At 33.0% G+C, this 22436-nt stretch overlaps 1 protein-coding gene across 1 annotated transcript in view; it reads left to right on the top strand.

The window, feature by feature from the left end:
* Positions 1 to 4299: 4299 nt before the first annotated feature.
* Positions 4300 to 22436, top strand: part of LOC139483466 (uncharacterized) — a 65251-nt gene continuing 47114 nt past the window's right edge. The window contains exons 1-6 of the mRNA XM_071267487.1: positions 4300 to 4524; positions 6062 to 6163; positions 6794 to 6895; positions 11916 to 12017; positions 14418 to 14504; positions 18963 to 18987. Of these exons, the coding sequence (XP_071123588.1) occupies positions 4300 to 4524; positions 6062 to 6163; positions 6794 to 6895; positions 11916 to 12017; positions 14418 to 14504; positions 18963 to 18987 (643 nt within the window). The remainder of the gene's footprint in view (positions 4525 to 6061; positions 6164 to 6793; positions 6896 to 11915; positions 12018 to 14417; positions 14505 to 18962; positions 18988 to 22436) is intronic.

Genomic DNA, 22436 nt, shown 5'->3' with positions numbered 1-22436 from the left:
CACTCCTGTACTGAACATGACATGTGACACCTGATCATACAATATTCATTTGACACTCCTGTACTGAACATGACATGTGACACCTGATCATACAACATTCAATTAACACTCCTGTACTGAACATGACATGTGACACCTGATCATACAACATTCAATTAACACTCCTGTACTGAACATGACATGTGACACCTGATCATACAATATTCATTACCACTCCTGTACTGAACATGACATGTGACACCTGATCATACAATATTCATTACCACTCCTGTACTGAACATGACATGTGACACCTGATCATACAATATTCATTTGACACTCCTGTACTGAACATGACATGTGACACCTGATCATACAACATTCAATTAACACTCCTGTACTGAACATGACATGTGACACCTGATCATACAACATTCAATTAACACTCCTGTACTGAACATGACATGTGACACCTGATCATACAATATTCATTACCACTCCTGTACTGAACATGACATGTGACACCTGATCATACAATATTCATTACCACTCCTGTACTGAACATGACATGTGACACCTGATCATACAATATTCATTTGACACTCCTGTACTGAACATGACATGTCACACCTGATCATACAACATTCAATTAACACTCCTGTACTGAACATGACATGTGACACCTGATCATACAACATTCGTTACAAGTCCTGTACTGAGCATGATATGCAGCACCTGATCATACAACATTCGTTACAAGTCCTGTACTGAGCATATGTGACACCTCATCATACAACATTCATCCACCACTCCTCTACTGAACATGACATGTGACACCACATTGTACAAAATTCATTTACTACTTCTGTACTGAACATGACATGTGACACCACATCATACAACATTCATTAACCACTCCTGTATTAAACATGACATGTGACACCTGATCATACAACATTCATTCACCACTCCTGTACTAAACATGACATGCGACACCTGATCATACAACATTCGTTACCACTCCTGTACTGATAATGACATGTGACACCTGATTATACAATATTCATTTACCACTCCTGTACTGAACATGACATGTGACACCTGATCATACACCATTCATTTACCACTCCTGTACTGAACATGACATGTGACACCTGATCATGCAACATTCATTCACCACTCTAGTACTGAACATGACATGTGATACCTGATCATACAACATTCGTTTCCACTCCTGTACTGATAATGACATGTGACACCTGATTATACAATATTCATTTACCACTCCTGTACTGAACATGACATGTGACACCACATCATACAACATTCATTAATCACTCCTGTACTGAACATGACATGTGACACCTGATCATATAACATTTATTCACCACTCCTGTACTGAACATGACATGTGACACCTGATCATACAATATTCATTTACCACTCCTGTACTGAACATGACATGTGACACCACATCATACAACATTCATTAACCACTCCTGTACTGAACATGACATGTGAGACCTAATCATACAATATTCATTTACCACTCCTGTACTGAACATGACATGTGACACCTGATCATACAATATTCATTACCACTCCTGTACTGAACATGACATGTGACACCTGATCATACAACATTTGTTACCACTCCTGTACTGAACATGACATGTGACACCTGATCATACAATATTCATTACCACTCCTGTACTGAACATGACATGTGACACCTGATCATACAATATTCATTGGACACTCCTGTACTGAACATGACATGTGACACCTGATCATACAATATTCATTGGACACTCCTGTACTGAACATGACATGTGACACCTGATCATACAATATTCATTTACCACTCCTGTACTGAACATGACATGTGACACCACATCATACAACATTCATTAACCACTCCTGTACTGAACGTCATGACATGTGACACCTGATCATACAATATTCATTTACCACTCCTGTACTGAACATGACATGTGACACCTGATCATACAATATTCATTACCACTCCTGTACTGAACATGACATGTGACACCACATCATACACCATTCATTAACCACTCCTGTACTGAACATGACATGTGACACCTGATCATACAATATTCATTTACCACTCCTGTACTGAACATGACATGTGACACCTGATCATACAATATTCATTACCACTCCTGTACTGAACATGACATGTGACACCTGATCATACAACATTGGTTACCACTCCTGTACTGAACATGACATGTGACACCTGATCATACAATATTCATTACCACTCCTGTACTGAACATGACATGTGACACCTGATCATACAATATTCATTTGACACTCCTGTACTGAACATGACATGTGACACCTGATCATACAATATTCATTACCAATCCTGTACTGAACAGGATATGTGACAACTGATCATACAATATTCATTTGACACTCCTGTACTGAACATGACATGTGACACCTGATCATACAATTTTCATTTGACACTCCTGTACTGAACATGACATGCGACACCTGATCATACAACATTGTTACCACTCCTGTACTGAACATGATATGTGACACCTGATCATACAATATTCATTTACCACTCCTGTACTGAACACGACATGCGACACCTGATCATACAACATTCATTCACCACTCCTGTACTACACATGACATGAGACACCTGATCATACAACATTCATCCACCACTTCTGCACTGAACATGACATGTGACACCTGATCATACAATATTCAATTAACACTCCTCTACTGAACATGACATGTAACACCTGATCATACAACATTCATCCACCACTTCTCTACTGAACATGACATGTGACACCTGATCATACAACATTCAATTAACACTCCTGTACTGAACATGACATGCAACACCTGATCATACAACATTCGTTACCACTCCTGTACTGAACATGACATGTGACACCTGATCATACAACATTCGTTACCACTCCTGTACTGAACATGACATGTGACAACACATCATACAACATTCATTAACCACTTCTGTACTTAACATGACATATGACACCTGATTATACAACATTCATTCACCACTCCTGTACTGAACATGACATGTGACACCTGATCATATAACATTCATTTACCACTCCTGTACTGAACATGACATGCGACACCTGATCATACAACATTCATCCACCACTACTGTACTGAACATGACATGTGACACCTGATCATGCAACATTCGTCCACCACTCCTGTACTGAACATGACATGCGACACCTGATCATACAACATTCATCCACCACTACTGTACTGAACATGACATGTGACACCTGATCATGCAACATTCGTCCACCACTCCTCTTCTGAACATGAATTATGACACCACATCATACAAAATTCATCCACCACTCCTGTACTGAACATGACATGCGGCACCTAATCATACAACATTTGTTACCACTCCTGTACTGAACATGACATGTGACACCTGATCATATAACATTCATTTACCACTCCTGTACTGAACATGAATTATGACACCACATCATACAACATTCATTCACCACTCCTGTACTGAACATGACATGTGACACCTGATCATACAACATTCATCCACCACTACTGTACTGAACATGACATGTGACACCTGATCATGCAACATTCATTCACCACTCCTCTTCTGAACATGATATGTGACACCTAATCATACAACATTCTTTTACCACTCCTGTACTGAACATGACATATGACACCTGATCATACAACATTCATCCACCACTCCTATACTGAACATGATATGTGACACCTGATCATACAACATTCATTTACCACTTCTGTACTGAGCATGACATGTGACACCTGATCATACATCATTCATTCATTTCTCCTGTAATGAACATGACATGTGACACCTGATCATACAACATTCATCCACCACTCCTCTACTGAACATGACATGTGACACAACATTGTACAACATTCATTTACCACTCCTGTACTGAACATGACATGCATATGTGTGACCTGATCATACAACATTCATTCACCACTCCTGTACTGAACAGGAATTATGACATCTGATCATACAGCATTCAGTTACCAGTCCTGTACTGAACATGACATGTGACACCTGATCATACAACATTCATTCACCAGTCTTTTACTGAACATGACATGTGAAACCTGATCATACAACATTTATTTACCACTTTTGTACTGAACATGACATGATATACCTGATCATACAACATTCATTCACCACTCCTGTACTGAACATGACATGTGAGACATGAGCATACAACATATATTTACCACTTCTATACTAAACATGACATGGGTAACCTGGTAACATGTGACATAGTAATCACATACTTACACCAACATGTGAAATTACAAAATCACTCTTATACTCAAAACCAACCTGACATAGCAATAACACTCTTATACTCAACACCAATATGTGACATAGCAATAACACTCTTATACTCAACACCAATATGTGACATAGCAATTACACTGTTATACTCAACACCAACATGTGACATAGCAATACCACTCGTATACTCAACTCCAACATGTGACATATCAATGACACTTTTATACTCTCAACACCAACATGTGACATAGCAAAAACACTCTTATACCAAACTCCAACATGTGACATATCAATGACACTTTTATACTCAACACCAACATGTGACATAGCAATAACACTCGTATACCAAACTCAAACATGTGACATATCAATGACACTTTTATACTCAACACCAACATGTGACGTAGCAATAACACTCTTATACCAAACTCCAACATGTGACATATCAATGACACTTTTATACTCAACACCAACATGTGACATAGCAATAACACTCTTATACCAAACTCCAACATGTGACATATCAATGACACTTTTATACTCAACACCAACACTTGACATAACCATGACATGCTTATACTCAACACCAACAAGTGACATAGCAATGACACTCTTATACTGCTCACAAACAAGTGACATATCAACATTTATAGGCAACGCAAACAAAAAGTAAAAACACGGCTTTTGAAATTCTTCACTTATACTCAACACAAACTAAAACCACTGCTATATTACCATAATAAGCAACAGCACATGTAATTTGAAGCAACTGTTATACACCACACAAACATTTTACATGGAAATACCTCTGAATTCTTTTTAAGCTTTGATCAATATTCTGAATTAACACAAAATACTGTTAATCAGACAGGTTTAATGGACAACAACAATTTGTTAGAATTATATAAAGTGGGGCCTCATTTTTCCTGTCTCATTAATTTGAATCAGAAAATATAATTTGTTTTTATTTTTCTTGAAATAATTTTTTTTTTAACTTTGTTAATCAGACAGATTTAATAATAATAATAAAAAAACTTGACAGAATTATATAAAGTGGGGCCTCATTTTATTTGTAACACAGAACTGAATCAGATAGTAAATGTTTTATTTTGTTTTCTGACGAAAAATTATTTTGTAAACATCTGATTTCAATTAGAAGTGAGTACAAGTTGTGTTAACATCTTTAGTCAGATAATGTTAATTCTACAGATCTAATGTAAAACATCTTTTAAAAATAACAAATACTTGACAGAATTATATAAAGTGGGGTCTTATTTTTCTTGTCTTTTCGTACTGAATCAGAAAATATAACTTATTTAAATGTTTGTTGAAAAAAAGTTTTTTTTATAACTTTGATCATTCTACTGAATCATTGTTAATCAGACAGATTTAATGGACAACAAATATTTGATAGAATTATATAAAGTGGGGTCTCATTTTAATGGTCTTGTCCAGCTGAGTCCATTGATATAAATATTGTTTACATTTCTTGAAAAAAGTTTTTTTTTAACCTGACATTTCTGATGGAAGTTCTGACATCTCACAATAAAACATGTTGTTTATTTGTTGTTTATGTAGAATATAAATACAAGTGTGACTGGTCATTTTATTGAGTTTTGACCACTGATTCATGTGATATATATTTTGTTTATATTTATTACACAACATTGTCCAGTTTATGACACAAGTTTTGATGTCTGTTATATGTTGATATTACAGTTTGGACAGACACCATTAATGTTGGCGGCTGAGAGAGGACACCTGGAGGTAGTGATGTACCTGGTCACTCACGGCAGTCAGTTAGAGGCTACATCCACCAGGGTAATGATAGATATAATGACCTTACTCTGACCAAACACAACTTTATACAGAATCTACACAAAATCATGTTGTTAATCAGACAGGTTTAATGGACAACAAATATGTGTTAGAATTATATAAAGTGGGGTCTCATTTTATTCGTAACACAGAACTGAATCAGATAGTAAAGGTTTTATTTTGTTTCCTGACAAAAAATTATTTTCTAAACATTTGATTTTAATGAGAAGTTGATGAGAACAAGTTGTGTTAACATCTTTAGTCAGATTATGTTAATTCTACAGATCTAATGTAAAACATCTTTTAAAAATAACAAATACTTGACAGAATTATATAAAGTGGGGTCTTATTTTTCTTGTCTTTTCGTACTGAATCAGAAAATATAACTTGTTTTAATGTTCCTTGAAAAAAAGTATTTTTTTAACCTGACAGTTCTGATGGAAGTTCTGACATCTCACAATAAAACATGTTGTTTATTTGTTGTTTATATAGAATATAAATACAAGTGTGACTTGTCATTTTATTCAGTTTTGACCACTGATTCATGTGATATATATTTTGTTTATATTTATTACACAACATTGTCCAGTTTATGACACAAGTTTTGATGTCTGTTATATGTTGATATTACAGTGGGGACGACAGACACCATTAATGTGGGCGGCTGAGTTCGGACACCTGGAGGTAGTGATGTACCTCGCCAGTCAGGGCAGTCAGTTAGAGGCCACATCAGGGGTAATGATAGATATAATCACCTTACTCTTACCAAACACAACTTTATACAGAATCTACACAAAATCATGTTGTTAATCAGACAGGTTTAATGGACAACAAATATTTATTAGAATTATAAAAAGTGGGGTCTCATTTTATTCGTAACACAGAACTGAATCAGATAGTAAAGGTTTTATTTTGTTTCCTGACAAAAAGTTATTTTGTTAACATCTGATTTTAATGAGAAGTTGATGAGAACAAGTTGTGTTAACATTTTTAGTCAGATAATGTTAATTCTACAGATTTAATGTAAAACATCTTTCAAAAATAACAAATACTTGACAGAATTATATAAAGTGGGGTCTTATTTTTCTTGTCTCTTCGTACTGAATCAGAAAATATAACTCGTTTTTATGTTTCTTGAAAAAAAGTTTTTTTTTTAACTTTGATCATTCTACTGAATCATTGTTAATCAGACAGATTTAATGGACAACAAATATTTGTTAGAATTATATAAAGTGAGGTCTTATTTTAATTGTCTTGTCCAGCTGAGTCCATTGATATAAATATTGTTTATGTTTCTTGAAAAAAGTTTTTTTTTTAACCTGACAGTTCTGATGGAAGTTCATACATCTCACAATAAAACATGTTGTTTATTTGTTGTTTATGTAGAATATAAATACAAGTGTGACTGGTCATTTTATTCAGTTTTGACCACTGATTCATGTGATATATATTTTGTTTATATTTATTACACAACATTGTCCAGTTTATGACACAAGTTTTGATGTCTGTTATATGTTAATTTTACAGATCTAATGTAAAACATATTTTAAAAATAACAAATACTTGACAGAGTTATATAAAGTGGGGTCTTATTTTTCTTGTCTCTTCGAACTGAATCAGAAAATATTACTCATTTTTAAGTTTCTTGAAAAAAGTTTTTTTTTCAACTTTGATCATTCCACTGAATCAACATAAACTCATGTTGTTAATCATATTCATGTAAAATGGACAAGAAATACTAGTTAGACTTATATTAAGTTGGGTTTGTTATTATTTTTTCCTGTTTTGTAGAACTTAATCAGAAAATATATATTTAGTTTATATATTTTAATCCACTATTTATCAGTTTATACTATCTGATTATTGCATGTAATTTTTCATATCGCATGTATTATCAGCCCTAGGTTCAATATCAGCCCAAGAGCAGCATGGCTCCAGGGCTGATATTGATCGAGGGCTGATAATACATGTGATATAAAAACTGATATGCTATGATCTTTTTATCATATGCTTCAACACGTTCAACAATGGAGAAAAATAACAGATTAATATAGAAATAGAAATAGAAAATAGAAGTTCAGAGAGTAAAAAGTTTACAGACGTCGGACCCCAAAGGTAGTACATCTAAAATGAAATCTTTCTATCAAATGCCTAAATAGAAAAGAAAAACAACAGTATGATCTATTCTTATAAGAACGATTAAAAAATATACATAATGAATACTGTTTGGAAAAGTCATTATTTAAACATGTTAAAGTAACTTTCTAAAATATGTTGGAAATTTTTTTAAATGCATTTATTTTATCATTTGTTAGATCGATTGTTTGTTAGGTTTTTTTTTATTGAATTTAACACAATATACTTTTCTGTATCCAAATAATTGTTGTGTACCCTACTTTGCAATGTTTTTCACTGAAAAGTACCATTGATGTGTATTTTCCAAAATTTGCCGAGTATCACCGGAATGCCATGCGATAACGTTACAGAAAGGCATGTGATAATATTTGAAGCATGTGATAAATATTTCATATCAGCCCGCTAAGCACCAATTCGAAAAATGTGGAATTGACATTAATTTTTATACGACCGCAAAAATTTTAATTTTTCGTCGTATATTGCTATTACGTTGGCGTCGTCGTCGTCCGAATACTTTTAGTTTTCGCACTCTAACTTTAGTAAAAGTGAATAGAAATCAATGAAATTTTAACACAAGGTTTATGACCACAAAAGGAAGGTTGGGATTGATTTTGGGAGTTTTGGTCCCAACATTTTAGGAATTAGGGGCCAAAAAGGGCCCAAATAAGCATTTTCTTGGTTTTCGCACTATAACTTTAGTTTAAGTAAATGGAAATCTATGAAATTTTGACACAAGGTTTATGACCACAAAAGGAAGGTTGGGATTGATTTTGGGAGTTTTGGTTCCAACAGTTTAGGAATTAGGGGCCAAAAAAGGGCCCAAAATAAGCATTATTCTTGGTTTTCGCACAATAACTTTAGTATTAGCAAATAGAAATCTATGAAATTTAAACACAAGGTTTATGACGACAAAAAGAAGATTGGGATTGATTTTTGGAGTTTTGGTCCCAACAGTTTAGGAATAAGGGACCCAAAGGGTCCAAAATTGAACTTTGTGTGATTTCATCAAAAATTGAATAATTGGGGTGTTTGATATGCCGAATCTAACTATGTATGTAGATTCTTAATTTTTGCTCCCGTTTTCAAATTGGTCTACATTAAAGTCCAAAGGGTCCAAAATTAAACTTAGTTTGATTTTGACAAAAATTGAATCCTTGGGGTTCTTTGATATGCTGAATCTAAAAATGTACTTAGATTTTTGTCGAGCCTGCAACTTTTGTTGCAGAAAGCTCGACATAGGGATAGTGATCCGGCGGCGGCGGCGGCGTTAGCTAACTTCTTAAAAGCTTTATATTTTAGAAGTTAGAAGACCTGTATGCTTCATACTTTGTATATAGATGCCTCATGTTACGAACTTTCCGTCAGTCACATGTCCAATGTCCTTGACCTCATTTTCATGGTTCAGTGACTACTTGAAAAAAAAGTTCAGATTTTTTGTAATGTTAATTTCTCTCTTATTATAAGTAATTGGATAACTATATTTGGTATGTGCGTACCTTGCAAGGTCCTCATGCCCGTCAGACAGTTTTCACTTGACCTCGACCTCATTTCATGGATCAGTGAACAAGGTTAAGTTTTGGTGGTCAAGTCCATATCTCAGATACTATAAGCAATAGGGCTAGTATATTCTGTGTATGGAAAGACTGTATGGTGTACATGTCCAACTAGCAGGTGTCATTTGACCTTGACCTCATTTTCATGGTTCAGTGGTTAAAGTTAAGTTTTTGTGTTTTGGTCTGTTTTTCTTATACTTTATGCAATAGGTCTTCTATATTTGGTGTATGGAATGATTGTAAGGTTTACATGTCTAACTGACAGGTGTCATCTGACCTTGACCTCATTTTCATGGTTCAGTGGTCAAAGTTAATTTTTTGAGTTTTGGTCTATTTTCAAATACTTTATGCATTAGGTCAACTATATTTGGTGTATGGAAATATTTTATGATCTATATTTCTGTTACACGGGTTTTATTTGACCTTGACCTCATTTTCACGGTCCATTGCTAAGTGTTAAGTGTTTGTGTTTTGGTCTGTTTTTTTTAATTTATAAGCAATAAGTCATATATATTTGTTGTATTGAAGAATTGTTAGCTGTACATGTCTGCCTTGCATGGTTCATCTGACCTTGACCTCATTTTCATGGTTCATTGATCAATGTTTTGTTTTCTTGGTTAATGTTGAGTTTATGTGACAGTTGTAATTAAGCTTTATATTTAGGTCTATCAACATAATATCAATGATTAGAAAAGAAGGCGAGACATTTCAGCGTGTGCACTCTTGTTAATTATTGGCCTAGTTTTCAAGTTGGTCCAAATGGGGGTCCAAAATTAAACTTTGTTTGTTTCATCAAAAATTGAATAAATGGGTTCTTTGATATGCCAAATCTAGCTGTGTATGTAGATTCTTAATTTTTGGTCCAGTTTTCCAATTGGTCTACATTAAGGTCCAAAAGGTCCAAAATTAAACTAAGTTTGATTTTAACAAAAATTAAATTATTGGGCTTATTTGGTATGCTTTATCTAAACATGTACTTTGATTTTTGATTATGGGCCCAGTTTTCAAGTTGGTCCAAATCAGGATTCCATATCAAGTATTGTGCAATAGCAAGAAATTTTCAATTGCACAGTATTGCACAATAGCAAGAAATATCTAATTGCACAATATTGTGCAATAGCAATTAATTTTCAATTGGAGTTATCTTAAAGTTTCTTTGTATAGAATAGTAGTTGATAATATTTGTTGGAAATTTGCCAGACATGACTATGATGTCATTTTCTATTTGTATTTGCCAATAACTTGATGTAAATAACTTCATTGGAAATTTGCCAATATAAAATGTTGCTGATGAAGCTTTTTTTCCTTATCTTATCTAAAATGTTTTTAGATAATGTATGTTGGACATTTGCCAGACATGACTATGATGTCATTTTCTATTTTTACTTGCCAATAACTTTATGTAAATAACTTCATTGGAAATTTGCCAATATAAAATGTTGCTGATGAAGTTTTTTTTCCTTTATCTTATCTAAAAAAGTTTTAGCTTAAAAGTTGTGTCTATACTTGTTCTCATTTCAGATTTTATAGATAAAAAGAAAATTTCTTCAAACATTTTTTTGACAGGGTTAATATTCAACAGCATAGTGAATTGCTCAAAGGCAAAAACAATTTTAAGTTCATTAGACCACATTCATTCTGTGTCAGAAACCTATGCTGTGTCAACTATTTAATTTTAGATTTAAATAAGTTTGAAGAAGAAATCTTTAATTGATTTGTAAAATCTTGACATTTGTTTTGTGTAAAAAAAACCATATAATGTAAAAAATTTGATCACAATCCAAATTCAGAGCTGTATCACGCTTAAATGTTTTGTCCATACCTGCCCCAACTGTTCAGGGATCGACCTCTGCGGTCGTATAAAGCTGCGCCCTGCGGAGCACCTGGTTTGCTAATATCATACAGTAAAAATCATATGTTATTTAGTCTAAGTATATAATAAACAAGTATAATTGTTTATTTTCTTACCCGATGTTATATTTCGTACATTTTGATAAATTGTTTGACTCCTCTCTTGATTTATTATCACACTCCATTAACATGTTTATACTTTTATATTGTTATAGAATGGAAAAACAGCTTTACATTGTGCTGCTAAGTATGGACGGATTGATGTAACAAAATGGCTAACAGATCAAGGATGCAGTCCTTGGGTGAAAACAACACAGGTAACATTCATTTTTATTCTTATTCACTATCTTTATTAACGAAAAATGTATACATTTTAAATTGATATATAGAACAAAAATTCACTTGATATTATGTGAACCAAGTATTTAACACTGATCACCAATCAAATGTTAACACAATGACAACCAATCAAAGTATTTAACATGGTGCAGTCACTTGATTTACAAACTTCAATCATACCAACCCACAAACCACACTTCATATGATGTCAACACACTGATCACCAATCAAATATTAACACAATGACAACCAATCAAAGTATTTAACATGGTGCAGTCACTTGATTTACAAACTTCAATCATACCAACCCACAAACCACACTTCATATGATGTCAACACACTGATCACCAATCAAATATTAACACAATGACAACCAATCAAAGTATTTAACATGGTACAGTCACTTGATTTACAAACTTCAATCATACCAACCCACAAACCACACTTCATATGATGTCAACACACTGATCACCAATCAAATATTAACACACCGACAACCAATCAAAGTAATTAACATGGTACAGTCACTTGATTTACAAACTTCAATCATACCAACCCACAAACCACACTTCATATGATGTCAACACACTGATCACCAATCAAATATTAACACAATGACAACCAATCAAAGTATTTAACATGGTACAGTCACTTGATTTACAAACTTCAATCATACCAACCCACAAACCACACTTCATATGATGTCAACACACTGATCACCAATCAAATATTAACACACCGACAACCAATCAAAGTAATTAACATGGTACAGTCACTTGATTTACAAACTTCAATCATACCAACCCACAAACCACACTTCATATGATGTCAACACACTGATCACCAATCAAATATTAACACACCGACAACCAATCAAAGTATTTAACATGGTGTAGTCACTTGACTTACAAACATCAATCATACCAACACACAAACCACACTTCATATGATGTCAACACACTGATCACCAATCAAATATTAACACACCGACAACCAATCAAAGTAATTAACATGGTGTAGTCACTTGACTTACAAACATCAATCATACCAACACACAAACCACACTTCATATGATGTCAACACACTGATCACCAATCAAATATTAACACACCGACAACCAATCAAAGTAATTAACATGGTGTAGTCACTTGACTTACAAACATCAATCATACCAACACACAAGACACACTTCAAATGATGTCAAAACACTGATCACCAATCAACGGTTAACACACGGACAAATAATCGAATGTTAACACACTGACAACCAATCAAAGTATTTAACGCATGGTGCAGTCACTTGATTTACAAATATTAATCAAACCAACTCACAGACCACACTTTAAATCACAAATCAAATCGTAACGCACAGACAAATAATCAAAGTAATTATCATGGTGTAGTCACTTGATTTATAAATATTTATCAGACTAACTCACAGACCACACTTTAAATCACCAATCAACACAGACATTTAATCAAAGAATTTAACATGGTGTAGTCATTTGATTTACAAACATTAACCAAGCCAACTCACAATCGACACTTTGTATCACCAATCAAATCTTAACACAAGGTCACATAATCAAAGTATTTAACATGAGTCCACCACACCTACCTACACCCATACTACCAGTTGTAATATACCACCACACCTATGTACATCTATTACTAGCTGTGCACTACCACCACACCTAACTAGACCCATACTACCAGTTGTATACTACCACCACACCTATGTACATCTATTACTAGCTGTGCACCTCCACCACACCTACTATTAATCACCATTAAATACAACTACCAACTATTAGAACAGACACTCAAACCACTAACCATTTACCATACACATTTTAATCCCTATTAACAGCAGACACCTCACCAACCAATCTTGCATAGTTTTCACAACAAAAAATAACCATATACTACACTGAATATTACCACAAACCATGGCTACAGACACTCCAAAAACCAACCAATTACCATATACACCTGTATCACCGTTCACAGCATACACCTCATTTAACAATCTTGCACAGCTTTCATAAATATTACACATTCTTTACTGCAATCAGCACAACCACAAACCTTGAATCTTAACACTCCAATTACCAACAATTTACAACAATGTTGTGTTAATCTTGAATAGCCTTCACAACAACAAAAAGCCACATACTTAAAGTATCACTACAACCACCAACCATACAAAACAATATAAGTCTTGATTCATTCACTATTTAAAAAGATTTATTGGGAAAGAATGAATTAAAAGAGTAACAAGGAATGATTTGTTTGTATTGTCTAGCCTGTCTTGTACAAGAGGATGATTTAGAATTCTATGATATATATCGGTCCTTGAATGTTTATTTGCATTTCAGGGTGATACTCCATATGATTTGGCGACTTCAGTACTTAACGTGTTTGGTAAGAAAGAGGATAAGAAGAAAGTAGCGGACATACTAAAGGTACATTTTATGTCATAAATAACAAGTAGAGAACCTTTTAAAATAATAAAAAAAAACATTCATCCATTACTTGTTTTTTTTGTGGGTATCAATTGACATGATCTGCGGAACCAAGTAAGATGTTATATTTGCTAAGCGTCAGTCGTGTGTTCTTTTAACTTTTACAAAAATTTCATCTGAATCAATGGGGCCAATTGGATCAAATATAGTTGTCGTTCCTTATTTTTTAAATCCGAATAATTCAGATATTCTATTTTAATACAGTACGGTAGCTGAATTAACACCTAAATGCTTAGTCAATGAAGAATAGTAGATCAATCTTTCTGAAGTAACTTAGGATTTACTTAAAGAGCGCAAATTAACCTCCAGAAATCATGCCAAATTTTAATTCAGGTTCTGCCAATTAAGAGAGATTGGTTACTTATGAAAGGGGGGATTTTTCAGGTTGACTTTAACCAAAAATCTTCTCCTTTGAAACTACTTAACTGGATGGATACAGACTTGGCCACAACCATCTTATTTTTGTCTGGAGACATTGGTATTACTAACCGGCAGCGGCTGCGTAAACTATTTGTATTAAGCTTTATATTTCAAAAGGTAGAACACTTGGAGGTGTAATACCCCCAAAATCATGGTACGTCACATCAACTTGTATGCGAAAATAGGGCGAAAAAAATACTCCCTTGAATTTGACAGTTGTAGGTAATTATTCCTACATTTTTTTGCAGTAAATGATTTCTGCGCATAAACATATGTCTTGGGTATTTCTAAGCACCATTTATTTTTTACTTGGGATTTCTATAGAATATTTTGTAATCTTTAGGTTACATGGTGTGACTGAACCTTGTACACAGATAAAATAAGGGGGACATTTGATTGGTTAACTTCCAGTGATAATTATTTTCTTATCAGCAATGAAATATGATGTGAATTTTTTTCTATAGTGCTGGACAGGATAAAACTTTACCAAGTATTTTTTAAAAACAAAGATAATTTCTACACATTTTTTTGAAAAGTACAAATTTAACAAAGACTAATAGGGGAAAATCAATGATGGTATTACACCTGAAAGCTTCATATATTGTATGCAGATATTGCGAAGTTGTCGTCAATCAGATGTCCATTGTACTTGCTTGGCCTTAATGTCATGGTTCACTGCTTGAAACAAAAAATTGAGTATTTTTTTGTCATGAGAATTTCTCATTTATTATGATTAATTGGATAGCTACATGTATATTTGGTAAATTGGTTTCTTGAAACGTTTATATATCTGTCAGTCAAAGTTCACATTACCTCATGTCATGGATCAGTGACCACGGTTAAAGTTACATGATCAGGTCCGTTTCTCAAGTACTATAAGCAGAAAGTCAACTATATTTGGTGTATGGAATGATTTCAGTGGGTACATTTCAGTCTTCAGGTTTTATCTGACTTTGACTTCATTTTCATTGTTCATTGGTCAATGTTTAATTTTTGTGTTTTCGTCTGTTTTTCAAGTACTATAAGCAATAGGTCAACTTTATCTGATGTATCGAGTGATTGAAAGGTGGACATGTCTGTCTGGTGGGTATCATCAGACCTTGAACTGTCTGGCTGATATTATCTAACCTTAACATCATTTTTAGGGCCCAAATAAGCATTATTCTTGGTTTTTGAACAATAACTTTAGTATTAGTTTATAGAAATCTATGAAATTTTAACACAATGTTTATTACCACAAAAGAAAGGTTTGGATTGGTTTTGGGAGTTTTGGTCCCAACAAATTAGGGGCCAAAAGGGGCCGAAATTAAACTTTGTTTGATTTCATCAACAAATGTATTATTGGGGTTCTTTGTTATGCCATATCTAACTGTGTATTCAGATTCTTAATTTTTGGTCCTGTTTTCAAATTGGTCTTTACATTACGGTCCAAAGGGTCCAAAATTAAATTTAGCTTGATTTTAACAAAAATCTAACTCTTGGGGCTCTTTGATATGCTGAATCTGTATAAACATGTACTTAGATTTTTGATTATGGGCCCAGTTTTCAAGTTGGTCCAAATCGGGGTCCAACATTATTATATTAAATAATGTGCAATAGCAAGACATTTTCAATTGCACAGTATTGCGCAATAGCAAGAAATCTTCAATTGCACAGTATTGTGCAATAGCAAGAAATGTTCAATTGCACAGTATTGCGCAATAGCAAGAAATCTTCAATTGCACAGTATTGCGCAATAGCAAGAAATATTTAATTACACAATATTGCGCAATAGCAAGAATTTTCAATTGCACAGTTTTTATGAAATATTCTTTGAAAATTGGAGTTATCTTTCTTGTCCAGAATAGTAATTGAATCAACTTAAATCATTGTTTTATGCAATATACAATTTATATTCACTTTTACTACCAACTAATGAATTAAATCAATCTTTACCATTCAGTGATTACAAGCACTTTTTTACATTTAATATTTTATGATGTATTTAAATGAGTAGTTATTGTTGCAAACTCCATTAGAAATTTGAATTGAGATCAGTTTTGGTATAAGGGAAAGGGGGATGTGAGAAAAAAAATTGGGGGAGGGTTCAATTTTTCTCATTTCAAATTTCATAAATAAAAAGAAAATTTCTTCAAACATTTTTTTGAGAGGATTAATATTCAACAGCATAGTGAATTGCTCAAAGGCAAAACAATTTTTTTAAGTTCATTAGACCACATTCATTCTGTGTCAGAAACCTATGCTGTGTCAATTATTTAATCACAATCCAAATTTAGAGTTTAATCCAGCTTGAATGTTGTGTTCATACTTGCGTCAACTGTTCAGGGTTCAACCTCTGCGGTCGTATAAAGCTGCGCCCTGCGGAGCATCTGGTTTTATATAGATTAGACCATTGGTTTTCCCGTTTGAATGGTTTTACACTAGTAGTTTTTAGGGCCCTTTATAGCTTGTTGTTCAGTGTGAGCCAAGACTCCGTGTTGAAAACCGTACCATGACCTATAATGGTTTACTTTTATAAATTGTGACTTGGATGGAGAGTTGTCTCATTGGCACTCATACCACATCTTCCTATATTTATTTACATTCATTTTTTTTTATTTCTGCAAAAACTAGAGTAGGAAAACAAATGTACCAGTAAATGACAAAAATAATCATCAAAATAAGGTCTATGATAATATAAAGATAAAGAGATATGGTATGAGAATACTATCCACCGGAGTTCAAATGACAGGGATCAACTGTAAGTAAAAGTACGGCCTCCAACAATGACCAAAACTGCATATTCAGCTAAAATCAACATACATAAAAATGTAAGAAAAATTCAAACGAGAAACCATATAGCCCATCTGATGCTAACACACTAAGCATAAAACAACTGTGATATACAGCAAAAAACGACAACAACTGATGGTTCTGGACTTGGAACAGGCACGTGAAGCATATTTTTGGGTAAAACATGCAAATGGGAGCTTTACCCTATCCCTTACACGAAACAGTGGTCTAACAGAATAACATAGAAACACATGGTAAACCATACTTTTACTAGGAAGTTTCGTGAAAAATTATATCCCAGAACGGAAAGTTGATATGCACTACTATTTTATTCAAAGGTCAAAATATAGGGCTGTGCAGCATATTTTCAACATTTATGTGCCCTGAACTTCTAAGAGTTTAAACTTGTACTAAATTTCTATACTACCCCTACCTACACTTTTTGACCTCCTAAGAACTAAATTTTAGGCACTTCCCTTTTTTTCCATACTGGTAACATTCTCAAGTCATGTCCCTATGAGATGAAATACAGAGATCATATGTGGGAACCAGTACGTTAACAAATTAACGTATGTATGAATATTATATTTCTCCCCAAAAGAGGCGTGGCTTGTGAAACAGCTGTATTTACAAAGTGCAACCTATATAAGTCAATATTTTTATCAATTTGTGTTTGTGTTAAAAAGAAAATGATGAATAGAGAGAAAATTTAAACATAAACAAATTATAAGCAACACAAAATCAACAAATGATGGAATTAGATTCAAGTTTGCAATGTTGGTTGAGTGGACTTTTTTTGTAGATGCATATTAATCTATGTGAGCTAGACATGCTTTTTAGAGCCTCTACTTTTAGAAATCTGAAAAATTGTACTTGGCGGAAAATCCATCTTAATGTAATGAGGATTTTATAAAATTATTAATATATTAGGTATTAGGCACTCTTATTGTTACCAAAAATCTGCTAAATTATATCTTCACAAAGTGCTCCGATTCTCAGATGGCTAAATTGCATTACAGGTTATCCGTCTTTCTCATTCAATTTTCAACAACATGAACAATGATAGTTTGAAATAATAGTATTGTTTGATTCTGTGTCTGTTTGTTAATATTTGTCTTCACGTGAAGATGTTTCTTCTCATTTTTTCTCAAAAGCATTATTTCAAATGTATCGAATACATAAAACCCTTTTTTTCAATATTTCTAGGATTATGAAAATTGGTTGCGATTAGGTAAGTGTTCCTAAGAAAATGCTTTTACCTTATTTTGCTGTTTTTTTCATAACTGATTGATAAACTTATGACTCGTTCTTTTATGATATTTTTTATATTACTGCTTTCTGTGCTTTTGCATTTTCTGGAAGGCCCAGGATTCTATCAATCTTCATGAAATATTTATAAAACTTCATATTTGAGTTAATTTCTTTAAAATCTGTGAGATAACCTTAAAAAAATCACTGTGTGTACTCTAAGTCTTTCTTTACTGTACATGTTATACCCCCTCCCCTGTTTCAATTTTTTAAAGAATTTGAAAACAAGACTTTAATTATTGCCAGCTTACCCTATTTGCATATTTTCTGATATAAAATGCCAAGAATCTGTTTAAAACTGTTTTGATAACATATTGAAAGCATATCAGAATACGTACTATAAATGTAATGTTTAGCAGTCAATCATTATAACATACAAGATTATATAAAGTAGCAAATCCTGCCTCTGTCTCCAGTTCACATCTTACAGTATGCCACTCTGTCAATGAAGGTACACATTTTCTGCCTTTAATGGTCAATTTAGAATTCTTGTCATAACAGTATCATCTGTAACCATATATCTGACACAATTTAGCTAATATATATACTAGAAGTGTTCATACAAAGCCATAGTTGCAATAGTTGTATGTATGCAGATACCAGTCTGAGATATAACTTCACATAAAATGTTATAGAGATGACTGCTTACATCTGAGTTTTGCAAAACTTCAAAGCATAGTTATTGTTATCTATATTAAGAACTTGAAAATCATAAAATCATAGCAGTTACAAGTTAAATTATTTGTTTTATGACCCAGGGGGTAGGCAATTTTCTATGTTTTTTGCCCCTTGGGCCTCAAATTTCCTAAATCATTCTGCTGTTTCTAGCAATTTGGAATATTTAGTACATATTCAGGATAGAGCACACTATTGTTAGTTTTGTTAAGATATTGTTGTATTTCTAGCTTGCATTTATTATGCTGTGGTGACAAAAAAGCAGATTTAGGTGTTACAGCTAACTTTTGGGTTATCGACCGGACACAAACACCCAATAAATAATATTCAGGAAGGCTCTATGAGTTTCAATGACTGTGAAGAGTAAATATAAACACTTCTGAACAATTTAACTTACAAATATTAAGTAAACTATGCATATTGTAAACTGTGAATTAATGCTGAGTCATCTTATTGAAGGCCCAGGATTCTATCAATCTTCATGAAATATTTATAAAACTTCATATTTGAGTTAATTTCTTTAAAATCTGTGAGATAAAGCAAATTTGGTTTAATTCTGAATGTTCTCTTTTTTCACCCAATATAGGTTGCATTTCTGTAAATATTGACTGCTATTTCCCATAGGAACTCCTTTTACGGCTAAAACTGTAACACTTTTCCTATGAAGTTTTGAAAAAAATCTTATCCTAGAATTGAAAGTTTCATAAGCACTACAATTTTTTTCAAAGGTCAAACTATAGGGCTGTGTGGCTTATTTTCAACGTGTATATGCCCTGGACTTCTCAGAGTTTAAACTAACACTAATTTTCTTAACTACCCCTACCTCAAATGAATGGTTACCACAGCTTTCAATGTAAACAATATGCACATGTATATTTACTGGTAACATTCCCAAGTAATGTCTCTGTGAGATGGAACACAGAGAGCAAAACTGGGAACCAGTATGTAAAGAAAATTAATTTTCTATGAATATTCAAAATCTCCCTAAAAGAGGCGTGGTTTGAGAAACAGCTGTATTTACAAAGTGCAACCTGTATCATGTGTTTATGGTTTTAATTATCATTAATGGACAATAACTGTTTTGAATGCGAATATAGTACTATAACATATATAACCGATGTCAGTACTATGCCAATTACTGACCTGGTTATTCATTATTCTAGTTTGGGGGAACTAGCTGGTTTCTTTCTTAAAAATTCATGCTAATGTTACACAGATTCACAGGTCTATATATAAATGTTTATTAAATTAGGATTCAGTATTCAGCAATAACAGTCAACATATAACAATCACATAGGTTCATGAGAAATGTATATGTCGTGTACATTTTATTATTTTGTACAGGTTACTGTACAAAAACTTTGTAAAAGTAATTACTTGTATGATGCCATCATACAAGTTATTACTTGTACAAATATAATTGTACGAGTAATTACCTGTACAGTTTCTGTTGCGAAAAAGATAATAACTTGTACAACTCGCTATCTTTTAGTTTAATTTGTTTCTTTTTACGAAATGTGTAAATAACTTCAGCTAACATGACACTTTGAGCATATTGGGTTGAACAACGAGGTGCTACTAAAATACGGACTACTGGTGCAAAGTGACAAAGTCATTGTTAGGAATAAATAAAATGAAACTCTTCTTCCAATTATTTTTATTTTATTATAGGCCAAGGTAGAATAATGATTTGTACCAGTTATTATCTTTTTCTCAATAAAAATTGGACAAGTAATTACTTGTACAATTGTATTTGTACAGGTAATAACCTGTATGATGACATCATACAAGTAATTACTTGTACAAAATGTTTGTACAAGTAATAACCTGTACAAAATAATAACATGTACACGACATATATAACAATATGTCTAGCAACTATCCGACAACTGATTGTCCTTAATTAAAAATGGTCAACTAATATATATTGTGTTTTTCATTATTTAATTTACACAACATTAATACTCAATATCTTTACTTGACATACTAATGATAATTGACCTATTTTCCCAAAGATCAGGTCTTTGTTACATACACTGAACTAATCTTAAAAAGAAAGAAATCCTTTTTGAATATAACACTTCTCTTAATTCTAATCCTTATTTCTAATTGTCTTTTGACCCCCTGGGGATAACATAATAATTTACTTTACACCTATCTAAAATTGTGAATACTTATTTTAATTCTTTATCAAGTAACTCATTTCTTAAGCTAGTGTTAATTATATAACGTATACTGAAATGTAAGAATCATAAGATTTTACACACTAATATTATATGATATCTAAAATATAGTTCATCAAATTATATTTTTCCTGTGAAGGTCAATGGTTATCTTCAGGCACTCTATTTCCTCCATCAATAAAAACTGGCCGCCCTGATATAGCCAATGGTACATTTGTATTAAAATACTTTAGAGGATGACCTTTAACTACCTGGGGTCATACTACCATTGTTTAAGGTCATACCATCATGACTAGCTTATTTTTTGTACTCACATGATATAATTTGACATTGATACTACAAATATTGTCATTAGAAATTACTGCTTTGATATTTATGAGATACAATGGTTATTTTTTATAACAAACCTACTTTTTCTGAATAGCAGGGAGTGTTCTTTACACGCTTATATGACCGACAACAAAAATATCAAATATATTTAAAGTGCATCACAAACATCTAAGCTGGTTTAAGA

This window comes from Mytilus edulis, chromosome 7 (genome assembly GCF_963676685.1).
Source record: "Mytilus edulis chromosome 7, xbMytEdul2.2, whole genome shotgun sequence".
Classification (NCBI taxonomy): domain Eukaryota; kingdom Metazoa; phylum Mollusca; class Bivalvia; order Mytilida; family Mytilidae; genus Mytilus; species Mytilus edulis.
The sequence above is the reverse complement of the archived record's forward strand: the minus strand, read 5'-3'. Positions and strand labels throughout refer to the sequence as shown.